Source organism: Nansenia antarctica (genome assembly GCF_963989245.1).
Source record: "Nansenia antarctica genome assembly, chromosome: 10".
Taxonomy (NCBI): domain Eukaryota; kingdom Metazoa; phylum Chordata; class Actinopteri; order Argentiniformes; family Microstomatidae; genus Nansenia; species Nansenia antarctica.
In genome coordinates, this window is record NC_137680.1 from 32,670,420 (window position 1) to 32,682,705 (window position 12,286).

Below are 12,286 nucleotides of genomic sequence, written 5' to 3' on the forward strand. Positions count from 1 at the left end.
TGTGTTTAGTCTGGCTGTGACGTATGGAGTGAGAGAGTTGAAGGTGTTTGCTTGGTGTCTCTCTAGGCGCTGAGATCGACTGTGAAGATAAGAACGGCAACACGCCCCTGCACATCGCAGCTCGATACGGCCACGAGCTCCTCATCAACACACTCATCACTAACGGAGCTGACACAGCTAAGTGAGTGCCCCCCCCTCCTCCTCCCACTGTGTCCAGGCTGGCTCAGGAACACCTCAACATGCAGACTGGTCAATTCACTAGGGGGGGAAATCAGACACCCAAATTGATGGAATCCCATGGAATAACGTGCAGGCGTCTGTTGTTGCACCTCTGGTCATGGGCTGCTTTAACTCTCGATTAACGATGCATCATTGGGTGGGTGTGGGGGTGTGGGTTGATGACGCTGTAATACTAACTGTGTTCCGGGTTAACAGACGAGGAGTTCACGGGATGTTCCCGCTGCACCTGGCTGCCCTCAGCGGCTTCTCCGACTGCTGCCGCAAGCTCCTGTCCTCAGGTGAGCGCTCGGAGCGGCCCGCCTCAGCCTGCAGTCAATGACTGCCTTTACATGCACACCATATTTCGATTAAGGTCAATATTCGGGTTATTGTAATATTCCCGAATAAGGTGTTTACATGCGCTGTAGCAACTGGAATATTCAGTTTACACTAGGGCTGGGTTAAAAAAAAATCGATTTCCCGATTCTGAATCGATCTTCATTGAATGAGCGATTATCGATTCATAAATCCCGAGATCGATCTTTCATGCATTTTCCTGCTTGCAGCTTCAACCCGCAACGAGATCTCGTGGCCAGATCTCACGCTACAATAATTTATCATATCTCACGCAACGAGAGGTCTCAACACTGTAAAATCTAAAAACATGGCGATGGCAGGGACACTCAAGTCACCACCAGGCTTAAAGGCAGATGTCTGGGTGCATTTTGCATGTACAAATTATGACGATAGAGATGAGCTGACGTGAAACATGGAAAAGCGGATCCGAAACAAGCCTCGCTGATAAAGACGTTTGGTTGCAAATTACAATCAAATTCTCCGCGTGCCCAACAAATTACCGAGGCTGTAGCAAATTTTATTTGCAAGGATATACGCCCGTACAGCGTTGTCGAAAATGCTGGCTTTCGAAGCCTCGTCAGTGTACTAGAACCACGCTACGTGTTACCGACACGCAAACAGTTGAGTGAAGTGATAGTCCCAGACATGTCCGCGCAGGTGAAACGTGACATTGCAACTTCACTTCAGCCAGCAGAGAGTTGCCATAACGTGTGACAGCTGGACATCCAGAGCAATGGACTCGTACCTGACAATCACTTGCCACTTTATCAGCGAGGCTTGTTTCACGTCAGGGTGATGCCTCAATAAGTGGTTCCGTAGATTTGTGATGTTTCCACGAACTTATTGTTACTGTATACTACAGTATTTTAATAATCATTGATTTTCCAATTACCGGTATGTTTATTCCTGAATAAAATCTTCCAATCTCCAAAAAGTGAGAAAGCAGTAATGAAGGGCTTTAGTTTCATGGACATTATGGTTTACAATCAAATCAAATCAAATGTTATTTGTATAGCGCATTTCTTACAAGATGCAACTCAATGCGCTTCACATAATGAACATTCTCAGTCAATCAATCAATCAATACTGACAGAGCCGCAAGCAGGCAAAAGTAAAATTTGTTTTTTTGTTCCCCAAAATACCCTCATCTATTGCACTATTTTCGTTTGAGTTTTGCACATTTTTATTTTGTATATAACATATATATATATTATGCAAATAAGCTATTTGAGACAGTCCTGAGGGATATGTGATGTCTTGTTTACCGATAGGCTATGTTTGTAGCCCCTTTATTTACACTGGCTGCAGTAAAGCACTACAAAAAGTGCTTTTTAACGTGTCTGATTTAGCAAAATGTTGGTCAATGATGTTCATTTATGTTCCAATAAGAAGTACATTTATGTAACTGCTTTGGAGTCAATTCTTAATGTAAACATTGATATGTTTAACAATGCTACATGTTATAGGGTTCCTTGAACCATTAGCATTAGTTCTGAGAATCTCTTCATATTCAAGGAAAATTGATATTGTAACTAAATCGAATCGGAATCGAATCGAATCGTGAATCGAGCTGTGAATCGGAATCGAATCGTTTTGGGAAATCAGTGGCGATACCCAGCCCTAGTTTACACGTTAATTGGCATATTCCCGTGGTTCGGTGGGACAATAGAACTATTTATAGTAACAACTTTGTTACTATAGTAACGTTAGTGTTGGTAGCTTGGTTGTGGTCGTTGAGCAGGCGTTAACCCACAGCTAAGACGTAACTGAATATTCTGAAAAGGGTCATATTCCGATTAAGGTGTTTACATGTCACAATATTCCGATTCCAACAGGCATATGGTCTTAATTGGAATATTGCCGAATCTGAATATGGCCTTAAGCGGGTTCGGTACGTGTTTACATGACTGTTGCCCAATCTGAATATTGAGCATATTCCGATTAATACAGGAATATGGTGTGCATGTAAACACAGTCATTGATACCACATGTCTTTCAGTGAGGTGATAGAAACGCTTCAACCAGATTGTAGAACCCTAATTCAAGAGGATTCTGAGATGATGTTTTGTGTAACATGATGAAGTGATGTTGGTTTTATGAGCCACTGAGAGCCCCTGGCTAGGTTGGGTCACGTAGCGCTCATATTCCTCTCATCTGACACAGGCTTTGATATAGACACCCCTGATGATTTCGGAAGGACCTGTTTACACGCTGCGGCAGCCGGAGGGTGAGTGGAGGCGTCCAACGTAACGTTCTCTCTTCTGTCTTCTGTCTGCCGGGCGAGAGAGGACCTGGCGTTACTTGTTCGCTGCTTCTCTGCCCGAAATCTAGGTGTAATTGCAGTATACAGAGTAGATAAATCTAGGTGTAATTGCAGTATACAGAGTGTCCTACAAAGACATTTAGATTTAGTCATCTAAAAATGTGTTAGACCCCTATACTTTCTTTTATTTATTTATTAGAATTTTTTTGGGTTTCTTTTTATTTTACTACTCAATCTTTTCAGTTTGTAAAGCGTCTTTGAGTGTCTAGAAAAGCGCTATATAAGTCTAATGTATTATTATTATTATTATTATTCTGTTGAATGTTCTGGAAAACCGTTCAAACTGCTATAGGTCTAACTGTTCCAGTAAAAATGTTCTTTATTGTTTTAGGAACCTGGAGTGTCTCAATCTCCTGCTGAACACCGGGGCAGACTTCAACAGGAAGGACAGCTTTGGAAGGTCTGTGGGCTGCTGGGCCTCTAACCCAGATCCTCTTCATCTCTATGGGAATCATTGCAATGCAAAAAACACACAAAACGTAACATTGGGAAACCCCAAAAGTCTAGCGCCAAATCCTCCAGACCAGAAAGAAGCTGCACATGCTATCAAGAGGTTCAGAATGAGTGTGTGTGTGTGTGTGTGCGTGTCTGTGTGTGTCGGTGTGTGTGTCGGTGTGTGTCGGTCTGTGTGTCGGTCTGTGTGTGTGTCTCTGTGTGTCTCTGTGTGTGTCTCTGTGTGTGTCTCTGTGTGTGTGTGTGTGTGTGTGTGTGTGTGTGTGTCTGCCCCCCTCCAGGTCCCCTCTGCATTATGCTGCTGCCAACTGTAACTACCAGTGCCTGTTTGCTCTGGTGGGCTCGGGGGCCAGCGTCAACGACCTGGACAAGAGGGGCTGCACGCCTCTGCACTACGCCGCCGCCTCGGACACGGACGGGAAGTAAGTCTCACCCTCAGCTCTCAGGCCTCAGGCCGGGCCGCACCGAACTGTTAGGCATAGGCTACACGGCTACATAGGCTACATAGGCTACATAGGCTACACAGGCTACACAGGCTACACAGGCTACACAGGCTACACAGGCTACACAGGCTACACATAGGCTACATAGGCTACATATAGGCTACATAGGCTACACAGGCTACATAGGCTACACAGGCTACACAGGCTACACAGGCTACATAGGCTACATAGGCTACATATAGGCTACACAGGCTACATAGGCTACATAGGCTACATATAGGCTACACAGGCTACATAGGCTACACAGGCTACATAGGCTACATATAGGCTACACAGGCCACATAGGCTTCATAGGCTACACAGGCTACACAGGCTACACAGGCTACATAGGCTACATAGCTACATAGGCTACATATAGGCTACACAGGCTACATATAGGCTACACAGGCTACACAGGCCACATAGGCTACATAGGCTACACAGGCTACATAGGCCACCCCTAGAGGAGGTTTATGTTGATCTATTACAGTGTTAATGACAACATAGCTGCATGTCTTGGCTGGAGGGGAATAGAGGAAGTAGTCTTGACATGCATGTTGTCTGTGTGGTTTTCTGCACAAACGTGCAACAAAAGTCCAACATCCAGGAATTTGCTGTGTGTGTATTTTAGTGTACCGTATTTTCCGGACTATAAGTCGCTCCGGAGTATAAGTGTAAAAAAGTGTAAAAAAATGTGTAATGAAGAAAAAAACACAAGTCGCACTGGACTATAAGTCGCATTTATTTAGAAATGTATTTCACAAAATCCAAGACCAAGAACAGACATTTAATCTGGAAAAGCAAGTTATTCAACTACACAATAGCACACAGAACAACAGGCTGAATAGGCTAAATTAACATAACAAGCCACATTAACAGTTATTCAGCTACACAATAGCATAAAGAACATACCTGGGAGGCTGAATACAACAAGCAAGTTACCAGTAAACAAGTTCACCAAGCTCCCGTTAATGTTTCAGTTAATTCTTCAGTGGTACAGGAGCAGCATATGTGTGGTGGCCTGGGAAAACCAGTCGGATGTCGCTGGCGTTCGTTTGTGGCAAAGAGCAAAAATAGATGGAAATGTCCTATTTCGGCGATTTTGATATTATGTGGTATTCTAGTACTTTGAACTCCATACTACATTATGGTGAATAAACATTTTAAGAAAACAAAAGAGAAAGTACTTATTTTTATGTTTTTGTGGTGGGTAGTTTGCTAGCAAAACAACGTCACGTTGAACGTGTCTCATTCTCAGTTAAGCAACGCACGCACACATGAGCGAAAGGAGAGACGATACTTCCACCTGTGTTATTGCCAGTTTACTGATGCTCACAATAAGCATAAAGTAATAACATCTTAACTAGAAGACACACAAATGGATCTGTCCCTCGCATACCGACGAGGCGAGCAGACTAACACCGCATCACAAGCAGACAAACGAGACCGGCCGATCTGCATAGGCTCCTCCCCCGACCCGGAGGAGAAAGGGGTAGTAATGACCTTTCACTTTTTTTGACATGATACATTAAAATGCTCATAACTTTTTAAAATAAAGGGTCAAAAAATATCTCAGTCATTCAACCAGTTATGAATAGCTTAGAACTTCTAATTTATGGAAATATAAAAAAATGGAAATGTCAAAATGCCACCATGTGAAGGGTTTTCTCAGGCCACCACACATATATAGTTGTCACAAGCCCAGAGCGCCCTCTCGCGGCTGTAGACGGTAATGTAAAACTATGAAAAAAAGTGTGACTTATAGTCCGGAAAATACGGTACGTGCTTTTTGATGCATGTGTGTGTTTGATGCAGTTTCCAGTATTTGGCGCATGTGTGAACTCTTGGCTTAACCCCTCAGGTGTCTGGAGTACCTGCTGCGGAACGACGCTAACCCAGGGATCCGGGACGGCCAGGGCTACAACGCCGTGCACTACGCCTCCGCCTACGGACACCGCCTCTGCCTGGAGCTGGTGAGACCGCCCCAGTGGCCCTTACTCACACCTCATAGAACTCTTGTTAGAGACTACACTGGCTTCCTGTTCAGTTCAGAATAGATTTCAAGATCCTTCTGCTTGTTTATAAAGCTCTCACTGGCACAGCACCAGATTATCTAAAAGACCTTTTGCTAGCATATCAGCCCAATAGAGCTCTCAGGTCTTTTGCTAGCATATCAGTCCAATAGAGCTCTCAGGTCTTTTGCTAGCATATCAGCCCAATAGAGCTCTCAGGTCTTTTGCTAGCACATCAGCCCAATAGAGCTCTCAGGTCTTTTGCTAGCATATCAGCCCAATAGAGCTCTCAGGTCTTTTGCTAGCATATCAGCCCAATAGAGCTCTCAGGTCTTTTGCTAGCATATCAGCCCAATAGAGCTCTCAGGTCTTCTGACGCTGGTTTTCTCTGTGTACCACATGTACAAAAGAAGAGATTTGGTGAGGCTGCATTCTCATTTTATGCACCCAGATTGTGGAATGCACTGCCAGTTTACATTAGGGATGCAACCTCAGCACATATGTTCAAGTCAAGACTAAAAACCCATCTTTAAAGACTAAATAATTAAATTAAGATTTATATAATGATTGGAGCACTTTGAGCTGCAACGTTTGCAGGAAAAGTTCTATAGGAATAAAGTCTTATTATTATTATTATTATTATTATTACATATCCACCCACCAGTGGATCACACTTCAGTTGTTGTTGTTTTTTTATTTTTTTTATCAAATATCATCATTAGTTATCATCATTAATATGTCTGTGGTTTTCATGACTTTTTTGTTTTGCACTTTGTTTTTGTTTTTTTCAGATTGCCAGTGAAACACCTCTAGATGTGGTAAGTACCGAAGAGGGGTGCCCACTTTTTCCTCACACTTATTGTATTCTGCTTGTGTACGAACCTTCAAGCTTGTATGCGAACCTTCAAGCTTGTATACGTACCTTCAAGCTTGTATACAAACCTTCAAGCTTGTATACGTACCTTCAAGCTTGTATACAAACCTTCAAGCTTGTATACGAACCTTCAAGCTTGTATACGTACCTTCAAGCTTGTATACGAACCTTCAAGCTTGTATACGAACCTTCAAGCTTGTATACGAACCTTCAAGCTTGTATACGAACCTTCAAGCTTGTATACGAACCTTCAAGCTTGTATAGAAACCTTCAAGCTTGTATACGAACCTTCAAGCTTGTATACGAACCTTCAAGTTTGTATACGTACCTTCAAGCTTGTATACGAACCTTCAAGCTTGTATACGTACCTTCAAGCTTGTATACGAACCTTCAAGCTTGTATACGTACCTTCAAGCTTGTGTACGAACTAGGGCTGGGCAAACGATCAACATTTCTTTTTCGATAATCGCAAGAATTAACGATCAATTATCGATTAATCGATAAGCTTTTTTTTCATCAAAAAAATAAATAAAAAATAGGGCAGAAATAACAAGCATGTTTTCCTTGGGGAAAAAACTTTATTTGTGTTGCTATTGCAAACATTCATTCACATTCAAACTAGACACTACAGTCAGATAACAATCCTCTTAAACAAGGCAGTGAGTAGCCTAAATTGTTTAACTTAAAAACACATTTTTAAATAAAAATATAGAAAATAAGTAACTCACCATAGGAGCAGTAAAAAAACAGTTACTCACAAATAGGAGGATGACTGAAAACTTTAGTGTCCTTAAGAGCGTCCAACTTAACTTAAATTTAAACTCCAGCGAGAGACTAGCTGGCAGGCCTACTGGTTCTTGTTCAAAAAGATGATCATGTTAACATGTTCAGGGGTGAGAGACGAACGCAATCTGGTGACAGTTAGGCCAGCCGCAGAAAACACTCGCTCCGAGGGCACCGAGGTTGCGGGGATGCAGAGGTAGGTCCGCGCTAATTTGGCCAACCGAGGAAACCTTCTTTCGTTTAATTTCCACCAGTCAGTTGGGTCGCAGTTCAGGCCCGCAGAAGGCTCCCTCAGAAAGGTGCAAACTTCTGTTTCGATGGGGATGTCAGCAGCAGCGCCTGCTACGTATTGCTCCCCGAGGAGCTGTGCCATGGCGCTGACCGGAGCAGGTGCTGCGTTGCGAAATTCAACATGCCGAAATTCAACATGCCGTACTGAGTTGCGAAATTCAATGCGAAGGCAAATGCAAAGTTCATTTCTCACACATAACGTGGACAAACTAATTTCCATTATTATTATTATTATAAAATAAAATAAAATAAAAAATTATTAACGATTATCGAGCAAATATTTTGTGATCGACCAAGATCCTTATCGATCAATTATCGATCGTCGATCATTGATGCCCACCCCTAATACGAACCTTCAAGCTTGTATATGAACCTTCAAGGCTGTTTTTGATGTACAGAGACGGCAGGGAATGTAAAAATTAAGGAAGAGATATTGATATTGAAAAGTGATATTTTCTCTCCCCAGCTGATGGAAACCTCAGGGACAGACATCCTGAATGACTCTGATGTTCGAGCCCCTATCAGCCCTCTACACCTAGCTGTGAGTAGTCTATCACCTCTACACCTAGCTGTGAGTAGTCTATCACCTCTACACCTAGCTGTGAGTAGTCTATCACCTCTACACCTAGCTGTGAGTAGTCTATCATCTCTACACCTAGCTGTGAGTAGTCTATCATCTCTACACCTAGCTGTGAGTAGTCTATCATCTCTACACCTAGCTGTGAGTAGTCTATCACCTCTACACCTAGCTGTGAGTAGTCTATCATCTCTACACCTAGCTGTGAGTAGTCTATCATCTCTACACCTAGCTGTGAGTAGTCTATCATCTCTACACCTAGCTGTGAGTAGTCTATCACCTCTACACCTAGCTGTGAGTAGTCTATCATCTCTACACCTAGCTGTGAGTAGTCTATCATCTCTACACCTAGCTGTGAGTAGTCTATCATCTCTACACCTAGCTGTGAGTAGTCTATCATCTCTACACCTAGCTGTGAGTAGTCTATCATCTCTACACCTAGCTGTGAGTAGTCTATCACCTCTACACCTAGCTGTGAGTAGTCTATCACCTCTACACCTAGCTGTGAGTAGTCTATCATCTCTACACCTAGCTGTGAGTAGTCTATCACCTCTACACCTAGCTGTGAGTAGTCTATCACCTCTACACCTAGCTGTGAGTAGTCTATCATCTCTACACCTAGCTGTGAGTAGTCTATCACCTCTACACCTAGCTGTGAGTAGTCTATCATCTCTACACCTAGCTGTGAGTAGTCTATCATCTCTACACCTAGCTGTGAGTAGTCTATCATCTCTACACCTAGCTGTGAGTAGTCTATCACCTCTACACCTAGCTGTGAGTAGTCTATCACCTCTACACCTAGCTGTGAGTAGTCTATCATCTCTACACCTAGCTGTGAGTAGTCTATCACCTCTACACCTAGCTGTGAGTAGTCTATCACCTCTACACCTAGCTGTGAGTAGTCTATCATCTCTACACCTAGCTGTGAGTAGTCTATCACCTCTACACCTAGCTGTGAGTAGTCTATCATCTCTACACCTAGCTGTGAGTAGTCTATCATCTCTACACCTAGCTGTGAGTAGTCTATCATCTCTACACCTAGCTGTGAGTAGTCTATCACCTCTACACCTAGCTGTGAGTAGTCTATCACCTCTACACCTAGCTGTGAGTAGTCTATCACCTCTACACCTAGCTGTGAGTAGTCTATCATCTCTACACCTAGCTGTGAGTAGTCTATCATCTCTACACCTAGCTGTGAGTAGTCTATCACCTCTACACCTAGCTGTGAGTAGTCTATCACCTCTACACCTAGCTGTGAGGGTGTTTTGGATGTTATCTTAACCGTTTGGATAAAAAGAGCTCAGTGGAGTGGGTCGTCAAGGACTTGAAACTGAGGAAGGCGGTCGCTTCTGTGTCTCCAGGCGTACCACGGCCACCACCACGCCATGGAGGTCCTGGTTCAGTCCCTGCTGGACCTGGACGTGAGGAACGCCCAGGGCCGCACCCCTCTGGACCTGGCCGCCTTCAAGGGCCACGTGGAGTGTGTGGACGTCCTCATCAACCAGGGGGCGTCCATCCTGGTCAAAGACTTCACCCTGAAGAGAACGCCCATCCACGCCGCAGGTACACAGGAGGGGGCGGGGGGAGGAGGGGGCGGGGGGAGGAGGGGACACTTGTCTGCTGAAGAATCCAGTTTTATTTGTATACATTCTCACAAGATGTGATTCAATGCGCTTCACATGATGACAGAGTACACAAGCAGGCAAAGGTAAAACACCTGTACACTGAGCATCCAGGAAAACTCCCTTGCAGCCCTCTACTCATAGAGCGACTACTACCAGTTTGCCTACCAGCGCACAGCAGCGGCCCCCAGACCCCCCCCACACACACACCAGCCCCCCCACACACACCAGCCCCCCCACACACACCCAGCCCCCCCACACACACCAGCCCCCCACACACACCAGCCCCCCCACACACACCAGCCCCCCCACACACACCAGCCCCCCACACACACCAGCCCCCCCACACACACCAGCCCCCCCACACACACCAGATCCCCACACACACACACCAGCCCCCCCACACACACCAGACCCCCACACACACCAGAGGAGTGTACATGGGAGGTTTTACATTGACGTTTAAATTTTTGGCATTTTAGCAGCCTTATTCCAAAGCGAAGTTACCACAAATACATTCGACTGAAGTAAGTGAGTCATCTATCCGCCAGTCATAGCAGGGAAAAGTCATCTATGGTTTTGAGGTGGGATTTAAAAGTGGAGAGTCAGGGTGAGTCTCTGAGTGGTTGAGGGAGAGAGTTCCAGAGTCTCTGAGTGGTTGAGGGAGAGAGTTCCAGAGTCTCTGAGTGGTTGAGGGAGAGAGTTCCAGAGTCTCTGAGTGGCTGAGGAAAAGAGTTCCAGAGTCTCTGAGTGGCTGAGGGAGAGAGTTCCAGAGTCTCTGAGTGGCTGAGGAAAAGAGTTCCAGAGTCTCTGAGTGGCTGAGGGAGAGAGTTCCAGAGTCTCTGAGTGGCTGAGGGAGAGAGTTCCAGAGTCTCTGAGTGGCTGAGGAAAAGAGTTCCAGAGTCTCTGAGTGGCTGAGGGAGAGAGTTCCAGAGTCTCTGAGTGGCTGAGGGAGAGAGTTCCAGAGTCTCTGAGTGGCTGAGGGAGAGAGTTCCAGAGTCTCTGAGTGGCTGAGGGAGAGAGTTCCAGAGTCTCTGAGTGGCTGAGGGAGAGAGTTCCAGCGGCGGGGTGAAAACATCCCCCCATCTGCACTGAGGACAGGCACCACTAGGTCCAGACCCGGGCGCTACTTAGGAATTGCAGCGCAAGTGTTTGCGGCTGTTTTTTTTTGTCTTGTTACACACACACACACACACGTTCTTAATGTTTCCTCTTTATTTTGTTCCACCCAGCCACAAACGGTCACTCAGAGTGTTTGCGTCTGCTGATCGGGAACACGGACCTCCAGAGTGCCGTGGACATCCAGGACGGGAACGGACAGTAAGTGATTTTTATTAATTATTAATAAGTGTGCACCGAATTTAACATTCTTGTCTGAAGCCGAATTTAAGGAAACATTTGGCCGAATACCAGTTTTAAATTTATTTTTGTACCGTTGCATAAATTACATAATTTCGAACCCTGCTACTATTCACCTGTATAACCCTGCTACTATTCACCTGTATAACCCTGCTACTATTCACCTGTAAAACCCTGCTACTATTCACCTGTATAACCCTGCTACTATTCACCTGTATAACCCTGCTACTATTCACCTGTATAACCCTGCTACTATTCACCTGTATAACCCTGCTACTATTCACCTGTATAACCCTGCTACTATTCACCTGTAAAACCCTGCTACTATTCACCTGTATAACCCTGCTACTATTCACCTGTATAACCCTGCTACTATTCACCTGTATAACCCTGCTACTATTCACCTGTATAACCCTGCTACTATTCACCTGTAAAACCCTGCTACTATTCACCTGTATAACCCTGCTACTATTCACCTGTATAACCCTGCTACTATTCACCTGTAAAACCCTGCTACTATTCACCTCTATAACCCTGCTACTATTCACCTCTATAACCCTGCTACTATTCACCTGTATAACCCTGCTACTATTCACCTGTATAACCCTGCTACTATTCACCTGTAAAACCCTGCTACTATTCACCTGTAAAACCCTGCTACTATTCACCTGTATAACCCTGCTACTATTCACCTGTAAAACCCTGCTACTATTCACCTGTATAACCCTGCTACTATTCACCTGTATAACCCTGCTACTATTCACCTGTATAACCCTGCTACTATTCACCTGTATAACCCTGCTACTATTCACCTGTATAACCCTGCTACTATTCACCTGTATAACCCTGCTACTATTCACCTGTAAAACCCTGCTACTATTCACCTGTATAACCCTGCTACTATTCACCTGTATAACCCTGCTACTATTCACCT

General features: G+C 44.5%; 1 protein-coding gene across 1 annotated transcript in view; it reads left to right on the forward strand.

Moving 5' to 3' along the window:
* Positions 1-12,286, forward strand: part of ankrd28b (ankyrin repeat domain 28b) — a gene marked incomplete at its 3' end in the record, with an annotated part of 62,030 nt that overhangs the window by 24,697 nt on the left and 25,047 nt on the right. The window contains exons 10-19 of the mRNA XM_080540628.1: positions 67-181; positions 436-518; positions 2,740-2,803; positions 3,231-3,299; positions 3,634-3,774; positions 5,696-5,807; positions 6,638-6,664; positions 8,261-8,335; positions 9,733-9,934; positions 11,226-11,313. Coding sequence (XP_080396754.1) covers positions 67-181; positions 436-518; positions 2,740-2,803; positions 3,231-3,299; positions 3,634-3,774; positions 5,696-5,807; positions 6,638-6,664; positions 8,261-8,335; positions 9,733-9,934; positions 11,226-11,313 — 976 coding nt within the window. The remainder of the gene's footprint in view (positions 1-66; positions 182-435; positions 519-2,739; positions 2,804-3,230; positions 3,300-3,633; positions 3,775-5,695; positions 5,808-6,637; positions 6,665-8,260; positions 8,336-9,732; positions 9,935-11,225; positions 11,314-12,286) is intronic.